This window comes from Hypanus sabinus, chromosome 5, assembly GCF_030144855.1.
Source record: "Hypanus sabinus isolate sHypSab1 chromosome 5, sHypSab1.hap1, whole genome shotgun sequence".
Lineage (NCBI taxonomy): Eukaryota > Metazoa > Chordata > Chondrichthyes > Myliobatiformes > Dasyatidae > Hypanus > Hypanus sabinus.
The window spans coordinates 53,266,952-53,285,671 of NC_082710.1; the positions used below are offsets into that span (position 1 = coordinate 53,266,952).

Sequence of the window (18,720 nt, forward strand, 5' to 3'; positions counted from 1 at the left end):
TCTCACATCCTGAAAAATCCTTTAGAGGCACACCAATCAAAACCTTAAATAAAATAAACTAAAACACCTTAAGAACACAAAGAATTATGAAAGCTGATATATTTCCATTGCAATATCTGTGGTGAATGCACCTGTTTTAACAGTTTTAACAGGAGCATTATTATTTTCAATCCAATCTTCAGTAAGACATTAATGGTTTGATGGTAGCAAAGTTCCGTGCAATGACAAATAAGCAAAACACAGACCTGCTTTACTTCCTCGCACTTGTCCTTTGCAGAAAAATTACAGACAGTGATTTAAGAACTGATTTTATTTTATGACCATGGACTTTTTTATGTCAGGCACCTATTAGCTCTGTATGTTAGTAGAGTTCTAAAGGCTGCTACAGGTCAGAAGGCTGTAGGCTGCTACAGAAGGAGAAAAGGACACCCAGGTAGGCATATTAGCTGGAACCAAGTATCTCACTTCATGCAATAATTACCAGTCCATTAACAGGAACGCATCATATTTAAAGCCTGATGCTTTTTATGATGGGGAGTATATTGACTGGTTCCATCACTGCTTGGTATAGGAACACCAATGCCCTATAAAAATCCTACAAAAAGTAGGATACAGCCCAGTCTATCACGTGTAAAGCCCACCCCATCACTGAGCACATCTACAAGGAGTGCTGTCACAGGAAAGCAGCATCCATCAGCAAGGACCTCCACCACCCAGCCTTGCTCCTTGCTGCTGCCATCAGGAAGAACGTACAGGAGCCTCAGACCTCACACCATCAGGTTCAGGAACTGTTACTATGCCTCAGCCATCAGGCTCCCGAAACAGTGAGGATAACTTCACTGAACTTCACTTATCCCATCACTGAACTGTTCCCACAGCCTATAGACTCACTTTCAAGGATTTGTCATCTCATGTTCTCATTATTATTTATTTATTATAATTATTTCTTTTGTATTTGCACAATGTGCCTTTGGCACACTGGTTGTTTGTCCATCCTTTTGGGTGTGGTCTTTCATTGATTTGGTTACGTTTCTTGGATTTACTGAGTATGCCTGCAAGGAAAAAAATCTCAGGGTTTTATATGGTGACATATATGTACTTCGATAATAAACTTTACTTTGAACTTTGAACTTTTAAAAGTCAATTAACAATGGACAGCTCCAATAAAAATATAGCATTTTTGTTATCACCTAATCCTAGCATGGGACAGTTGTCAGGAAGATATTTTGCTCATACATATCTGGTATGAAAGACTATCTATTGGAAGAGAATATCATGATTTTATACACCACCATTAGATTAGCAGATTCAAAATAATAATGATGCTGTACAGAGATAATGTATGCATATTAATCGTGGTGATGTATAATAGTGAACACATTGTCAAATTTTGGTCAAGGTGCTTTGTACTGTCCCATAAATTATTTTGAACTTCTTATTCAGTATTTATTTGATAAATAGCTCTACTTGAGCACCTTGAGGTTGTGGTTATGTTATTAAAGGTTGAGTACCCCTTATCCAAAAAGTCCCAAATCTGAAAACCCCCGAAACCTAAAATTTTTTTGAGCACTGACATGACATTACAAATTGAAAATTCCAGAAGGCGCTGGGAAAGTTCCAGGTCTCTGTTCACCACAGACAGTTGGGAAAAGTGACTTCACATATGTAATGAACATAAGTTAATGAAAAGTAGAATAACATGGCAAAGGTGAAAAATGAAGGTGCTGATCGTGTATTAAAACAGTGGATTCGTCAATGAAGTGAGCAGTGAGCATATGCCGCTAATACTGATCATGAAACAAGCAAAGATCTATCTCGATGAACTGAAAATTGAAAGTAATGGTGAATATTCAGCAGGCTGGTTGCAGAAATTTAAGAAAAAGTGCGGCATTAAATTTTTAAATATTTCTGATGATAAAGCGCCCGCAGATCATGAAGCAGTAGAGAAATTCGTTGATGTGTTTGCCAAGATCATCACTGATGAAAATCTAATACCAGAAAAAATCTACAAAGCTGTTTGTTTTTATACATTACATAAACCTAAAAAAAAAGTAAAATACAAATATATGTGCTTTTAATCAAAACACAGCTCATAGGTAGCGATTGAAAGCCTGCCGTTGTTTGTTTTTGTTCAACAACTGATTCAGGTATTCTCCCGATGCTGCTGTTATCCTGCACACGTTATATTTTCATTATATTAATATATGTATAAAGTTTTACGGTTAAGTACATAAAGTATGTGTGATTAACAAATGTAAGACAAAAACCGCTAATGGGTAGCACATAAATTCAGAGTCGGAAATTTTGGCAATCCTAAGCTATTTTATTATATATAACAAAATCCAAAAAATAATTCGAAATCTGAAATACTTCCGGAATTAAGCATTTCGGTTAAGGGGTACTCAACCTGTGATATTTCAAGACTAGTTTGAATAACACAGAGGATAAATCTTCAAATCGTAGCGCAGTAATGTGAAGAATTGAATTTTCGTTAAAAAAATCTAGAAGTAAAAAGAAACATTTCAAAAAGATAAAATATTATTCAGAAGCTGTCGTGTTATTTCATATATGTGATAATTCTTGTGCTGTTAATTAAGATCAAGAAACACAAGTGATCATGACAGACCCACAACATTGGTAACCAACAATGACAGGCTACATCATCTTGGCACCTACAAGCACCATCATAACACTATCTTCCAAGACTCTAGACAGTCATGGTTACACACGGCCAGCACATTAATCCTCAGAATTTACACATTCTATTAGTCAATCCCAATTATAATTTATAATCAATGAGTCTTAACTTAGTTCTAAGGTAACCTAGCAAGTATTTTAACTGAGTCAAGCAAGCCACCATCGCCTTCCTACTGCAACAAGAATGTCCAGCAAAAATCAGCTTTGTCTGTGAAACCCAGTCAAGGAACAATTAAGCGACATTTAACTACGTTTATTGTATTTTCACTGCTAGTTCTCAAGATGATAGCCTTCCTGGGAATATTGCAGTGTCAAGATTTAAAGATAGAAGCAAAAGTTCTTTGTATATTATCAATACGGTTTAAAAAAGTACACCAAATTTTTTTTTCCAGAACAAGATAGTTGAAAGTGAAAAGAAGGAACCCCAATGTGGAGTTATAATCAGAATGTGTAATAAAACAACGGAGTGAGTACAACACTGAGCCATCTGTTCGATAACAAGAGGGACATGGGTTAGATCATGTTGACCTTGCTCTTCAGCCAAGTCTTCTTTGGCAACAATGCACCTTTATGATGCTTGTTAAATCTTCGAATGTTAAAACCCAACTCTGTTCTCAGTCATCTCTGGGACATTAGTTCCTTTTTTTTCTTTTGCTGGTATTCATTTACATTTGGAATATTGACTGTTTTTAGCTTTTAATGTGCCTTTTCTTTAAAATGTTATGGATGTTTCAAAAGTATTTAAATACATTGTCATAATTTGTTGTCAGTTTTTTCTTTCTGTGCTGTAATTTGATTAAATATGACTAATATGTTAATTATCTCATCGTTTTGTATCACTAACAATGTTAGCAGTAAATATGCTTCTCAAATAAAATAAAGAACTTTCATTTATATTTCCTTTACACCTTTGAAGTCTAAGCATAACCATATCCTTACAATTAAGTGGCATTACTGCAATTTTGTAGGAAAACGTACAACCATTCTTTTTATAGTAAGATCACACAAACAACTGCACAAGTAATGACAAGTTAAACCATTTTTATTTGTTCTGGCTGAAGGACGAGTGCTTATAAAGACACGGGGAGAATTTTTCTTGAACTCTTTGAATAATCTTATGGAATCATTTGTGTTCAACTGAACCACAATTCCAGATTTCACCTTCTCATCTTAAAGTTGAAGTAGCAAATTCTGAAAATGATACCAGTTTCAGAGTAGAAATGGAGGCCATTTAACCCATCAAATTGGTATAATTTCTCTGGGTGAGCAATCTAATTTGATTCGATTGCCTGTCTCTTTCCTCATAATGTTGCAGTATTTTCACATTCAAGCACTTACTGTACAATTTATTTTTGAATGCCATTCTTGAACTTTCCAATACTCTTTCAAGCATTATAAACTATAACCACTTAATGAGTTAAAAATTATTTTATTTTTATGTTACCTGATGCTGGGCTCTTCAAATCTGGAGTCTTCTTATTGACCTTCCACACAGCTCTTTATTTACATTGTATAGTTCTTTATGATCCTGAAACCTTCCATTGAACCTCTGCTCAACTTTCTTTGCTATAGGAAAAAGAGCCTTAGCGTCTGCAGTCAATCCATGTAACAGACATTCCTTGTCCGTGGACTCTCCAAGGCCATTGCTACCTTAAACTGTCTACTTCCATTAGAGCCATAAACTTAATGATATTGCCATTGGGGTATTAACTGTATTATGGTTCACTCCTAGAGGGAATGAAGTTCTGCTGGTAACATAGATGCAGTAACTCGCCTGACTTAGAGACATCTCGGCTCCAGTTCACAGAGATTTTCAATACAATCCTTTTTTTTAAACCAAAGGAGATTGCATTCAGGCAGTTTCATCTGAAAGAGTTATTAAACTGTGTCTAAATAATCAGCAGGTTCTAGCTGGATGTGTGAATGCGTCAACTAGTTTTTGTATTTGAGCAGGAAGCACCACAGAGCAATTGACAGCTTTAGGGGCATCTGCTAAGGAGCCTTCTGTAGTGCAGAATGAAAGTACATTCTGTGCATCTTTGACTTAATAGAGGTGTATAAGATAAGGGGCATAGTGGACTACCAGAGACTTTTGCCCAGGGTGGAAATAGATAGTACGAGGGGCATAATTTTAAGATGACTGGAGGGGAAGTACAGGGAAGATGTCAGAGATCAGATTTTAGACAGGGAGTGGTGGGTGTGTGGAATGTGCTGCCAGGGGTGGTGATAAAGCTAGATTATGTTAGGGATATTTAAGAGATTTCAATAGGCACATGGATGAAAGAAAAATGGAAAGCAATGTTGAGGGAAGGGTTATATTAACTTAGTAGGTTAAAAGGTTGGTATAGCATCAAGGGCTGAAGAGCCTGTACTGTGTTGTACTGTTCTGTTTTATGTTCTATGTTTGAAATGGGAGCTAAAGCTCCAGTTTACAAGAACGTACAATGTTCAGCATCAAAGCAATTTTGGATTGAACAGAGAAAGAATAAACTTTGAGAAATAATGTGGCCTTTAGGCTTTCTCACAAGCAGTTGAGTGATGAATGCACAAACAATGATGTTTTTAATTATTTAATATATACATTTTTACTGTAATTCACCATTTTTTCTCTATTATTATGTATTACATTGTACTCCTTCCACAAAGTTAACAAATTTCATGACAAATGCTGGTGATGTTAAACCTGATTCTGTTTGATACTGATCTCTACATTGTAATAGTGCATTGAGGTAGTACAAGGTAATCTAATAACAGACTGCAGAACAAAGAGTAACAAAGAAAGAGCAGTGCACGAAGACAAAACATACAAGGGCACAATAAGTGTGAGGTTAAGAGTCCATCTTATTGTACAAGAAATTCTTTCGAAGTTCTGTTAACTGTGAGATAGAGGCTGCCCTTGACCCTGGTGGTACAAGGTTTGAGGCTTTTGTAGCATCTGGACAATGGGAAACGGGTTAAGAGAGAATGTCTAGGATAGGTTGGGTCTTGGAGTATGCTGGCTGCCTTACTGGGGCCAAGAGAAGTGTAGATATTTTCCATAGAGTGGAGGTTGGTTTCTGTGGTGCGCTGAGTTATCCCCCAACTTTGTCTAATTTTGGTTTAAAGTAAGCCTTTAACCTTCAATGGGTATAATTTATTTATATACATTTCCTATTGAGATGTGTATTATACTATGTGTAAGATTAGATCAGATACAGTTTAACAAACAACAGAATAAAAACAGCATAAAACAACATTTTAAAAGGGCCAGAGTCTTGATTCTTGAAAGAGTTAAGACAAGAACAAAAAATTAAATTTATTTTTCATCTTTCAAAATGTTCCACATCGTCAATAGCTAACAAAGTCCTTTCAAAATTGAACTGTTGTTGCCTGAAACATGGCACCTAACTTCTGCACAGCTCTCTCCGTGAAATAGCAAAGTAATAATGACCAAACAATGTGCAATTACTAACACTAGGCATTGATCTTTCTCATCCATTGGCGAGAGCAGAAGAGTGCTTGGTTGAACATCTTATACTAAAGAATGCTGCACTCTTATGCTCTTGCGGAACATTTTTGAGATCAAGCTTGGGAGGAAGGAATTGAACCCAGAATTCAGAAGAGAGCCATAATTGATGCAGCCCGTGTAGCAAATTTGTGTCATTCCTTTCTCCCCTCTGCTCACTTACTCACTTTTCCGAATGACCCACAATCCCCACGGCCACCACCAACCTCATTGATTTTTTTTTTGTTGTTCTCTCTGATCCTAGAGATGTCACGGTCTTACAAACCTAACATAAGTTCAGCATCAGAAGACGACACATTAGTGTTCTGGATACAGATCTTTCAAATTGTACATTCATACTGTGAAGACAGATTCCGCTCTGCTGTTCAGCAATTCATCACAAAAGTCATGTTTAGTGAATAACGTGCCGGTGGAATGTTACCAGGAATTATATAAGGTTCAATTAGATGATGCAAGTGTGGGAGGAATGAATTGTTGAGTATTATCTTAACTAATAGTTGATATCTGAACTAAGATAAACTAGGGCAGCTATGTGTAGCTAATGATCACACCTGTCAGGGGTGTACTCAGCAGCATAAAATGATATACAGTGGTGCTGGAAAGTTCATGAACATACTAGAATTTTCTCTAATTCTGCATAAAAGTGACTTAAAATGTGATCAAATCTTCATGTAAATCATAAAATTAGATAAAAAGAACCCAATTAAATTAATAACACAAAAACATTATATGTGTTCATTTATTTAGTGAGAAAATTATCCAATATTACATGTATTTGTTGAAAAAAGTTTGTGAACCTCTGACGTAATGCCTTCTACAAAAGCAATCTGGAGTCAGGTGTTCCAATCAATGAGATGAGATTGGAGGTGTGGGTTGTAGAGATGCCCTGCCCTATACAAAAAGACACACAAAGTCAGGTTACTGACAGAGCCTGCTCTTCTCAAGAAAAATCAGTTTATGTGCACCATGCCTCAATGAATAGAACTTTCGGAGGACCTTAGAAGAATAATTGTAGAGGTGCATGAAGCTGGAAAACGCTACAAGAGCATTTCTAAAGACATCAATGTTCATCAGTCCACAGTAAGAGAAATTGTCTACAAATGGAGGTGATTCAGTACTGTTGCTACTCTCCCTAGGAATGGGCATCCTCAAAGATCACACCAAGAGCACAATGTGAAATGCTGAAGGAGGTAACAGCAAAATACCTGCAGAAATCTCCAGAACTTGCTAAAATCCCTGTTCATGTTTCCACTATAAGAAAAACACTAGACAAGAATGGTATTCATGGAAGGAGATCACAGAGAAAACCACTGCTCTCCAAAAAAAATTGTTGCACATCTCAAGTTTGCAAAAGACCACCTGGATGCTCCACAACACTTATGGGACAATGTTCTGTGGACAGTTGAGATGAAAATTGAACTTTTTGGCAGAAATGCGCATTGCTATGTTTGAAGGGAATAAAGCACTGTACACCAACACCAAAACCTCACCCCAACTTTGTAGAAGGCGCATCATGGTGTGTGACTGCTTTGCTGCCTCAGGGCCTGGACAGCTTGTAATCCTTGAGGGAGCAATGCATTCCAAATGGTATCAAGATATTTTTACAGGAGAATGTCAGGGTAGCAGTCTGTCACCTGTAGCTTAATAGAAGTTGGATGATGCAACAAGACAATGATCTAAAAGACAAGAGTAAATCAACAACAGAATGGTTTAAGATTCATGTTTTGGAATGGCTGAGTCAAAGTCCTGACCTTAATCCTATAGAAATGTTGTGGAAAGACCTGAAGCAAGCAGTTCATGCAAGGAAGCCATCACCAATCCCAAAGTCGAAGCAATTCTGTAAAAAAAAATCGCCTAAAATTCCTCCAAGGTTCAGATACTTTTCCCAACAGATACACGTAATATTGGATCAATTTTCTCAGTAAGTAAATGAACAAGTATAATGTTTTCGTGTTATTCATTTAATTGGGTTCTCTGTCTAGTTTTAGGACTAATGTAAAGACCCGATTACGTTTTAGATCATATTTATGCAGAAACAGATAAAATTTCGCAAACTTTCCAGCACCGCGAAATGTTGACAGGATAATCAGGATTCAGATTTTCGAAATGCAACGAATGTAGGTCATAGAGCCCTACATCAGTGTGTTCCTTCCTAAATTGATTATTAAACATAATTTTAGTGAGATTGATGCACATGGTTTACACATTTGTGTATTTTGTAATATCTATTGCTTTATTATCCTGGCTAATTTGCAGATGAGATTTTGTACAATCGTGCTTGTTGCGATCTTCAATGGGTCCCATAGCCACTAAACGTTGCTCTTTTAATCAAACTTTTATGTTTTAACAAATGTCTTTTGCAATGCCGCGCTGCAGTTCTCCGAAGCAGCATGCACGCTCCGAGGAGAGGCGACCGCAGTGGGTTGGAGGCTGCATTCACTCCGTCGCCGCTCCCTCCACTCTGTCACGATCGTGCAGGGCTGGAGCGCGGGAGCCTGGACGAGCGGGGAGCCAATGGGCGGCGAGAAGCCCGCGTCACGTGACGCGGACCTCGCACGGAGGGTCCGGAACACCGACAGTAGCAAAAAAAAAGCCGCCAATTTTCTGCTCGACGCTCCAGTCCGTTTGCAGCGACCGTAGCAGGGAGAGGGAGCCCGACCTCGCAACAACCCAAAACTTTGTTACAACTTGCCATCGCCGAGTAACAAGTCTGCAAATTGTAGAAAACAATTAATTACAATAAGCAAACCCGCACTAAATATTTGCTTTTGCCGGGAAGATGCCAAACGGAGCCGGGTCCAAGTCTTCAGCCTCGGCTGCAGCCGGAGTGGGCGACGGCGACTCCATCCTCAACACCAGCAACAATAACGTCCACGGCAGTTACTCCAAAGGCTTGAATTCGGGCGCGGTGTCGCCCGCATCGAAGAAGTCACCTCGCCTTCCCAAGTGTGCTCGGTGCAGGAATCACGGCTACGTGTCGGCCCTGAAGGGGCACAAGAGGTTCTGCATGTGGAGAGAGTGCCAATGTAAGAAATGCAACTTGATCGCAGAGAGACAGCGGGTCATGGCAGCACAGGTAATTCATTGCAGCATTGGAATGGATCGGGGGCATGGAGGGGCGCTGACTCGGGCAGAAGTGGGGAAATGTCGGTTACAACCCCCCCCTTTCCATTCCATAGCTGAGAAACATCGGCGTTAGATAGAGAATCAGCATGCACTAATTATTATTTTAACTGGGTATTTTTTATATCCTGCACGGACTATTGCGACAAAACAACAGATTTCGTGTTATATATAATAATAAACCGGATACTGAATCAGATAATGCATGTACGATTGTTGTAACATATAATGAAATCTCAAATGAAATAGACCTGTTCGTTGCATCCATAATAGGATAATTCTATAAACCTTAGTTATACATAAATCTCTAATCAATCAAATAATTCGCATTTCAAATCAATTTATAGACGACGATTGCAATACCATTCCCGCTATTCTATATTTAAAATTTTCACTGTTTCAAAATCGATTATGTTCGCAACTGCCAATGAAATAGCTGCAGCGAGCATTGCTTTGAAATTTCAGCTCTCAAATAAAATTACAGTATTACAATGTATTAGGATTCTGATTGCGGTTCCATAAAAATCCTTAGGATTGAGTTGTATTTTACTGTATCACTTCCACTTTTTGGAATTTAAACGTTAATAATGAATAGCTGTTATTTTTGTATCCGGTCATGGAGAAAAAAATACAGCGATACTAGGGAATTGCATTCGAACGCATCGTGAATTATAATGTAACTTGAAATGTACCTTTTGAATTTAATGTGAATTTCTGTTTAAAAACTTCTACTGGAATGTCATGACTTGTAAATCTGTAAACTCACGTGAAATTGATTTATTTTTGAATTGTGGATCTGTTGGTGTAAACCAATGTCTCTTTAAAAATATGCAGCCTTCTCCAAAATAAACATTTTCCGTTCTGCCCGTTTTACTCTAATATTCATTATCAATCACTGTTGATAATTTTATAATAATAACGGAGCGATATATTGGTGTAATTCTGTAGCACGTTCATCGTTAATTAGGTTCCAATAATTTATTGGTGATGTTTCATGACTGCATAAGAAAAATCACTGAATGTTAAATATTTATTCTGCAAAATCAGCGTGCCGCTTTCGAAGCAAATCTTTCTGTTTTAGTCGTTAATTTAATGAAAGTCGTTGTTTAAACACTATGAATTTAGTTTCGAAGCAAATTTTAGGGACAAAATAAAGTCATTTGTAAGTAGAAACTAATCGGTGAGCCTGCATTTACTGCCCCAGTACAAAAAGTTTGTTTAGAAGCCCGTGTGATCAGACGCGCATTCTCCGGCGCTGAACTGGCTGTTTCCCCTTGCAGGTGGCCCTCAGGAGACAGCAGGCTCAGGAGGAGGAACTGGGCATCAGCCGACCCATTCCGCTGCCCGGAGCCGCCGAGCTGCTCATCAAGCGCGAGAATGCAACACCCAACAGTTCGTGTGCGCTGGGCACCGGGGGATCGGGCTTGTCCTCCAACCCCGGCACACCGGGCACTTCCTCAGGTAAGAGCCCAGTGTTCGTCAACGATCCGTATCGTTTTCACACGAAGAAAATTGATTTAGCTCGCTTTTAGATTTGCGTTGTCCAGCTTGCATGTTGATAACGAGGACTTCTCTGCACGTTGAAATTAAAATACTGCGTTAAAATGCCAATGAGCACTCGCTTGGTACGAATTCGTTTGAACACAAATAAAATAAAGGAGGTTAAGATCTTGGACCAAATGAGAATTAATAATAGTTAAGCACAATTCTTTAAATCAGTTTTACACCTTTGATTTGGACATCCGATTTATTGAGACAGGCATTTTTTTAGAACAAGATTTCCAATCGGAGTTCTTGATGGTATTTTCTTTAATGCATATTAAACATGTTCTTGAAGTTCACTTTCACACATTTTGGGGAAATCGCATTTTTTCATCGACTTTTATTCCGAATGAAAGTATTATTAATTTAACTAGCAGATTATAAGAAGCCTTTCTGTTCCATTTGGGAGAATATTGGAACCAACATTCTTCCATTGGGCAAACACAGAAATGATTACTACTCTTTTGGAAGAGTATTACAACTGCATTGTTGGATGAATGTTGTAATTATTGGTTCTGTTGGGAGAGAAATAATTTCCAACCTTTGAACCCATCTGAAATAACCAACTTATTTTGAGATAGCACTGACAACATTTCAGCATGTTCAAGTGAACTTGTTCTAGGAATATGTGTTCTTCTGTCTCACTAGAAACTGAGGAGTATATTCAGAAATATATTACAGTATTTTAGATTGGAGGACAGATCAATAACTGCATTGTTTACTCTTTAATGTTTTTAATACATGTTATATCATTGAGCTAAGGTGTTAAAACAATAAGATGCTAGAGGAACCATCAGTTTACAGCTGAAATTTGTGGCGCAGACTGGCTCTCAGTTAAGTTATATCCTTTGGCGTAGTTTTCTGCAGTTGCCCAGATATGCTTCCAGTTAATCTAAAACAGATGCAAAATTGCCATTGTTACTTTAAAAGTGGGGTTGATGCAACAGTAACATTGCCAAATTATGGTGGGGGGTGACTGCATCCAGCTCCAATGTTGCAGATACACTTTTGCTATAACTAGGTTAAACTGCTTGTTGTAGTTGTCTTAGAAATGGAGCCATAGATCCTTTAGGCATCTTTATGATCACTTACTCAGGAGTTTTGTTCCAAAGATCGAAACGAGAGTGATTTATTTCTTCTGATGTTTGTTTTATATGTTGCTGCAAAAGCAGTAGCTGGTAATTCTTAGCCTTCTGAGCAGGCTGGAGTCTGGATCTTGAGATGGTAGAGATTAAGCAGGCGAAGCCTGTACTCCAGTGTTTAAAAGAATGAGAGGTCATACCACTGAAACATGAAAAAATTTTCATGAGAAGTTGTTGCAAGGGAGATGTCTGAACTGTTTAGTGTACGTAGAGGAAAGTGCCACAATCTGATTGCCGTTCAAGACTCAGGTGAGAGGACGTTTCTCCACTTAGAGGCTGGTCCTGGTTTAGACTTCTCAAACCATTCGGTGTGTGGAAATTCCATTGCTAAATTTATTGAAGATGGCAATGAGTAGGTTTGTATGTTGGGAATAATGGCACATGAGGTTAATGAAGGGAAATGCTGATTTTAGAGGTCATTCATGGTCCAGTGGAGCAGAAGGATGGGAACGGTCTTCTCTTTCAGTGGATGGGAATGGTCTGGTCTGTCATTGTGTTCGTATGTTCTGATTTTGTCCACTTCTTCATGAAGAACGACCTGTCATACACTCTTATTTGTACAAGGTGGTTGAAATTTCAAACTTATTAGTATAATGGTCTGAAGATTCCCTCTGTGTTTTGGTCCTGGTTTTGTGTTTGATGAAAAGTTTTAATAAATTGAAATATAATGTAATATAAAAGATGGTAAACTAAGTGGAAAGAATGTCAACGTGATTAAATATCTAAATAGGAGAGGGAGATTTTCCCCCTAGAGCTTTGAAAATAGTGATTAGTGATTTATTTTTTCCCATAATTAATAAAAAAAAATGAAATGGCACTTGGTTATCATCCGCCAAAATAATGTGTTATGCAGGAGATAAACTGCAATTTATTTGTTACCTGTTACTCCTTGTGTGAATTTTTGAAGCTCAGGTTTTACACCATCCACATTAATGTTACATGCCTGTGCCAAGTGCATATTCATAATTTACTTGGGTAGGAGCAATTGTTGAAGCTAAATTACTTCAGAAATGCCTGAATGCTGCATTAACAAGAATCGGTACTTAGAATTTTCAGAAATGTCGGGTGCAGTTGTTAAAATAATTTTAAGTCCTTTTGCATTTGTTAAAGATTACTGGACTGTTTTTACTGTTACTTACTTTTGTTTCAGCTGCTGCAGAGTAATTCTTGGTTGTATTGTAACACTTAAAGATTTCAATGAAGATGTTTCACATATTTTGTACAAATTATCCAATCCACAGTTATGCATTGAAAAGAAACTGGAGCAGACTCAATAAAACTACCCTGATCAACTCCACATTTAGGACAGGATGTAAGCTTCAAAAATTGATAAGTCATTTAGCTTCTTTCCTTTCAGATTTCATGATGTTATTTGGGTCCCTTAGTGAGATTTTTCCCCAGTAAATATCATTTGTTATTCTCAGTTTAAATGAATTTTGTTCCTGTCTTACCAAAATTCAACAGATTTAGACTTAACATATGCTGTTTAGCATTCCAGTTTATCTGATCATCTTTTTTGTCCTCAAACCTTTGTGTAGGACAGAACAACATTACTGAGAAGGATTTTAAAACTACTTCCAGCTAAGTTTGTTTCTCGGGGTTTTCTCTGCACATTACAATCAGTGTTTGGTTTATTGTGCAGCTAGTTGAGTTAGGGACTGTCACTTTCCTATATCTTCAGGGTATTTTATATAAAGACAGAATATTGCAAAGCAAAAGATGGGAGTACTGCATTCATAACAAAGAGTCATGCTGCAACTTCAGTCAGAGTAAGATTTGTTTTATTGTTCACCAAGTTTTAACTATTCCTGGTAAGTGAAAAAGTAGCGTTATTATTTTAAATGAAAATAAGGGATTAATTTTATAATCTACCCTTGACCAGCCTATTGTATAATTGCAGTTTTACTGCTTTGAGAGAAGGGATTAAAAGAGATGATTTACATGTGGGGCTTAATGTATTGGTTAATATTTGGTTCTGTTTTTTGGAGGGAGAGGATGGTGTCGCCATTAAGTAGAAGGTACAGGTGTCTCAGGATTGGCAACAGCAGGTTCAAGGACAGTTACTACCCCTCTTGAACAAAAGTGGGTAGCCGCACCCATTTAAGGACTCTGTTAGATTGTTATTTCATGCTCGTTATTTATTGCTATTTATTTATATTTGCATTTGCACAGCTTGTTTACAGTTAAGTTCCTGATGTTTACAGTTTATAATTACTGCTCTATAGATTTGCTAAGTATACCTGTAGAAAAATTAATCTCGGTTGTCTGTGGTGACATGTATGTTCCCAGATGATAAATTTCACTTTGAACTTTGAAATCATTTGTCAAAACTTGCCTATGTAAAAACATAATTTTAAGTGAGTTCATCAGCCTTTTCACAAGAATCTTTTCAGTAATTTGCAAACTTAGGAGCAAAGTTGATTTAGTAATCAGGGATGGATAGCAAATGCTGACGTTGTCCATGTCGTGAATAAATAAAATGAAGCTAAAATTGGAATTGACAGTAGCAATATCTGAAAATTCAGACATTTGTTGCTGCCTGTGCTTTTAATATTTTGCTTTTTGCCACTAAATTATATTCATGTTTCCAAAGCCATGCATCTTAAAGCAAAATACAAGGATGACATTAACTCAAAATTTAATTGGTGTAAAGAGAAAAAAATTCTAATTCAATCAGAGGAAGTGGTTTTCATTTACCATTGATTAAAACTGTAAAAAGAATTCACTTTCACGTTGAGCTAAACATTTAAATAATATTAATGAATGAATCTGTTGTTGAGCAGCCATACGTACAAAATGAAAAAGGCAATCGTTAAGTGTTTTGTTTTGGAAAGTGCTGTGCTTTACCTAACATAATTTGGGCAGCCCTGAAGATAATACAGTTAAAGAGTTTTTTGAAATGCTGTTGTGAGATTCAAATCCATTTTGCCTTTTACTTTTCCTGTAACATTTGCTATTTACAGCATTACGTCTCTAAAAAGATGGACATATACCATCACACACCATTTTACGCAATGGAAATGAAAAAATTTGATGATAAAATACATTGTTTCTGAAATGCTAAAGGGAGGAAGTCCCATCATGTCAGGATTCAGCATCTACTGTAGGAGACAAGGATACCACAATTCAATACCTCACGTTCGAGTCTGTTTCCCTGTACTGCCTCAGAAGACAAGGTTATCAGCAGCTTGTACATAGTTTGCATAAGCAGCTCTCTCTCCAGCAGAATAGACTTAAGGATTCAACATTATAAGCGTATAAAATGCACAGGATGTCAGAGGTGTGAATCGTAAGTTGGAAGAGAAGATTTATGATGGTATGAATACAAAGCAGAAGTGAAAGATTATCAAAATTCTGAGAGGTATAGATATGGTAAATGCAAGCAGGTTTTTTCCACTGATTCTGGGTGAGACTGGAACTGGAGTTCATTGGTTAAGGATGAAAGATGAAATGCTTAAGGGGAACGTGAGGGGGAACTTCTTCACTCAGAGGGTGGTGAGAGAGTGGAACAAGCTGCCAGTGGAAGTGGTGGATGCAGGTTTGATTTCAACATTGAAGAGAAATTTGAATGGGTGAATTATGGTCTGGGTGCAGGTCTATAGGACCAAGCAGATTAAGAGTTCTGCATGGACTAGATGGGCCAAAGGGTGCTGTAATGTAATGAAAATGCAGATTTACTTAAGCAAACTATTTAATTTGGAAAGAGCATGGAATAATAAGACTCCCTTTTGTACTTTAATTCAGATACCAGGCAGGATCTTGTGTTTCAAGTCCCTGGAATTTGACAATAACAAAATGTGATTTTTGTTAACTTACTCAGAATTTTTAAAACAAACTTTTCTTGTTTGTACTAATGAAAGGAGGTCTCCTCAGTGCTTTGCAAGACACGAGTTGATCGTGTGCCTGAGAATGATGATATCCCTGCTGGCTGCTGCTGGGAAAATCCTGAGGTTTATTGTCTTGATAGCAAATTGAAGATTAAGAATTAAGTGCCCGTTGATTTACAAATAACCACCGGTGGCATAGCAAATTGGATAATTAATGTGATGGATTTTTATTTATCAGTTTTATATCTGATAATTGGATTGAATATTTTTCCTTGGCTGATACTATTCTACACCTCCTATTAAATTTGAGCATGGCTGGAGTGTCCACACAACCAGACACTAAAAGAATTGTATTTCATTTAGCAGAAGTAACTAACTGATTTAGTGCATTAAGGTATAACTATCTTTGGCAGACAGCTTCACAATTCAAGACAAAATAATTAACGGAGACGAGTGTAGTGGGGGAAAGAGATGGGTTTAGAATCGTTTTTCCCCATGGAATCACAATAGTTCTGTGCAAAGATTTGGTTGGAGCAGTGTAAAAATTTCTTCGCTTTTCTGCGGTACTGTTGGTAATAACGGCAGACTAATATGAAAATGCAACAAAGTGGTTTTATGGTTGTGTAACCTTCTTAGTTTATTTTTATAGTCAATTATTTTTCATTCAAGTCAACATCTTACCAAATAAAACTAACATTTGAAATGTAATAATTAATGTGTACTGTGGATATATTGCCTCAGTTGGTGGAAGAACACATCAAAAGTCAAAGCTATTATCAAGAGTGGGAAAATCACAAGGAGCAAATTCACAATTTTTTGATAGATGGGAATTATCAGTTGATAAATTCAGGTCTGTTTCAACTAGAAAAATATGTAACATGCCTTCAGTCAGAATCTCTGGTTGAAACCTTGTATTTGTCATCCTTTTAGTATTTCTTCTGGGAACATTTTCCAGTATAGCCTTTATTGTTTAAATGTAAACTTAGTATTTTTTGTGACATAGAAAATGCAAGCTCTGGTAGGCAGGTTTATAATGTTTTCATTTTATCAATGTAAATATTTAACCATTAATCTAAGTTACTCAGTGATTTGAACAGGACTGTTCCATAAGCAGCTTCGTTCAACAGCATCTGACTGCATTGGATTCCTTTGATGCTTGCTTGCTGAAGTATCTGCTGTAGGTTTACTCAGAATTTACAGCAAATGAATAGTCTATTCAATTCAATTCAGTTGTTCTTTGTTGCTCATATAAATCAGAGTCAGCTTTGGTATCACTGACATGTCGTGAAATTAGCTTTTTTTTGCAACAGCTGTACATTGCAAATCGTAATAAGAAAAAATCTATAAATTACAGTAATATATATATGTAAAAATTAAATATGTGGTGCACAAAGAGCAAAACAAATTGTGAGTTTGTTTCATTGTCCATTCAGAAATCTGATGGCAGAGGGGAAGGAGCTGTTTGTGAAATGTTGAGTCTTCAGGCTCCTGTACCACCTCCTTAGCAGTGAGAAGAGGGTGATGGGGTCCTTCAGTGATGGATGCCGCCTGTTTGAGGCATTGCCTTTTGAAAGTGCCCTTGATGTAGTCGAGACTACTGCCCACAATGGAGCTGGCTAGGTTTACAACTTTCTGCAGCCTTTTCCGATCTTGGCCTCTCCATACCAGATGGTGATGCAACTAGTTAGAAATTATCTCCATGATACATCTGAAGAATCTTGTAGATATAGTGTGTCAGAAAAACATGTCGTCATAATAATGTTATTAATGTTGATATTATTATTTCAAGGCTTAAGAAAATCTGCCAAGCAGAGTTCAGTAATTAAAAATAAAAATAAAGGCAATAAGCATTTTCACATATTATATTAACATAATCTTTAGGAACAATATCTTAGTCCAAAACCGATCTGGACAATTTACAATGAAAAATAAGGACTGAGGTGACAAATTTTGGAAGCATTATATACACGCTCGAATGCACTTACATTAACACTACCTAGGACAGAAAAAGGAAGATAAAAATACACAACAGGCAGGTAGAACTCATAAGGATGTATTTCATCAACGACAACAGGATTCAGCACTCCATGCGAGCATATCTAATTCTGATACGAAGTACCTGTACACACCACTAAACTTAAATGAAAGCATAACCCAGAAAAATGAAGCAAGTATCACTGCAGAAGAAAAAGTTAACCGGTGGAAGAGCATGGCCCTCCGTGAAGACATCCACACGATCTGAGCAGACTAGATGTCGACAAGGAAGTGTCGAATGCCTGGCTCAGAGTTGGAGACCTCTTGCCAGACACAGAAGGGTTTCCTTGTGGCCACACAGGATCAGGTGGTTAACAAAAAAAATGATCAAAAATGCATAATACAAGATCAACAAATTCAAGACGATAAATGCAGGAAAAAACCAAGAGAAACCAGAAACAATCCAAAGCATTGCAGGATTCTGCAGCAATGTAATGTACGCAGGCTCAATCAGGCTGGCAAACATAATTCACCAAAATCTTGCTTTAACATACAAACTCATGAAAGACACCATAATTTACGATAAGTATAAGCCAATTACAACCAGTCCATTATTATAGATAGGACAATCCAGAATAACCACCTGGATGTAATATTATAAGATAATAAGCAAGAGCAAGTTACTTAATAGATTTAACCATTCCAAACAGAGATAACATACAGAAATCCATAAGAGAAAAACACCAGCAATATGCTGAATTAAAAGAAGAAATTAAAAGACTTTGGAACATGAATAGGGTATACATTGTCCCAGTAGTTATATCTACAAGTGGTATCATCCCCAAGTCTCTACACAATAGCATTAAGCAATTAGGCTGAAACAGTGATATTTATGTAACTCTCCATAAAG

At 37.1% G+C, this 18,720-nt stretch overlaps 1 protein-coding gene across 1 annotated transcript in view; it reads left to right on the forward strand.

Moving 5' to 3' along the window:
• Positions 1 to 8,981: 8,981 nt before the first annotated feature.
• The window catches only part of dmrt1 (doublesex and mab-3 related transcription factor 1), a 132,588-nt gene continuing 122,849 nt past the window's right edge, over positions 8,982 to 18,720 (forward strand). The window contains exons 1-2 of the mRNA XM_059971162.1: positions 8,982 to 9,278; positions 10,606 to 10,797. Of these exons, the coding sequence (XP_059827145.1) occupies positions 8,982 to 9,278; positions 10,606 to 10,797 (489 nt within the window). The remainder of the gene's footprint in view (positions 9,279 to 10,605; positions 10,798 to 18,720) is intronic.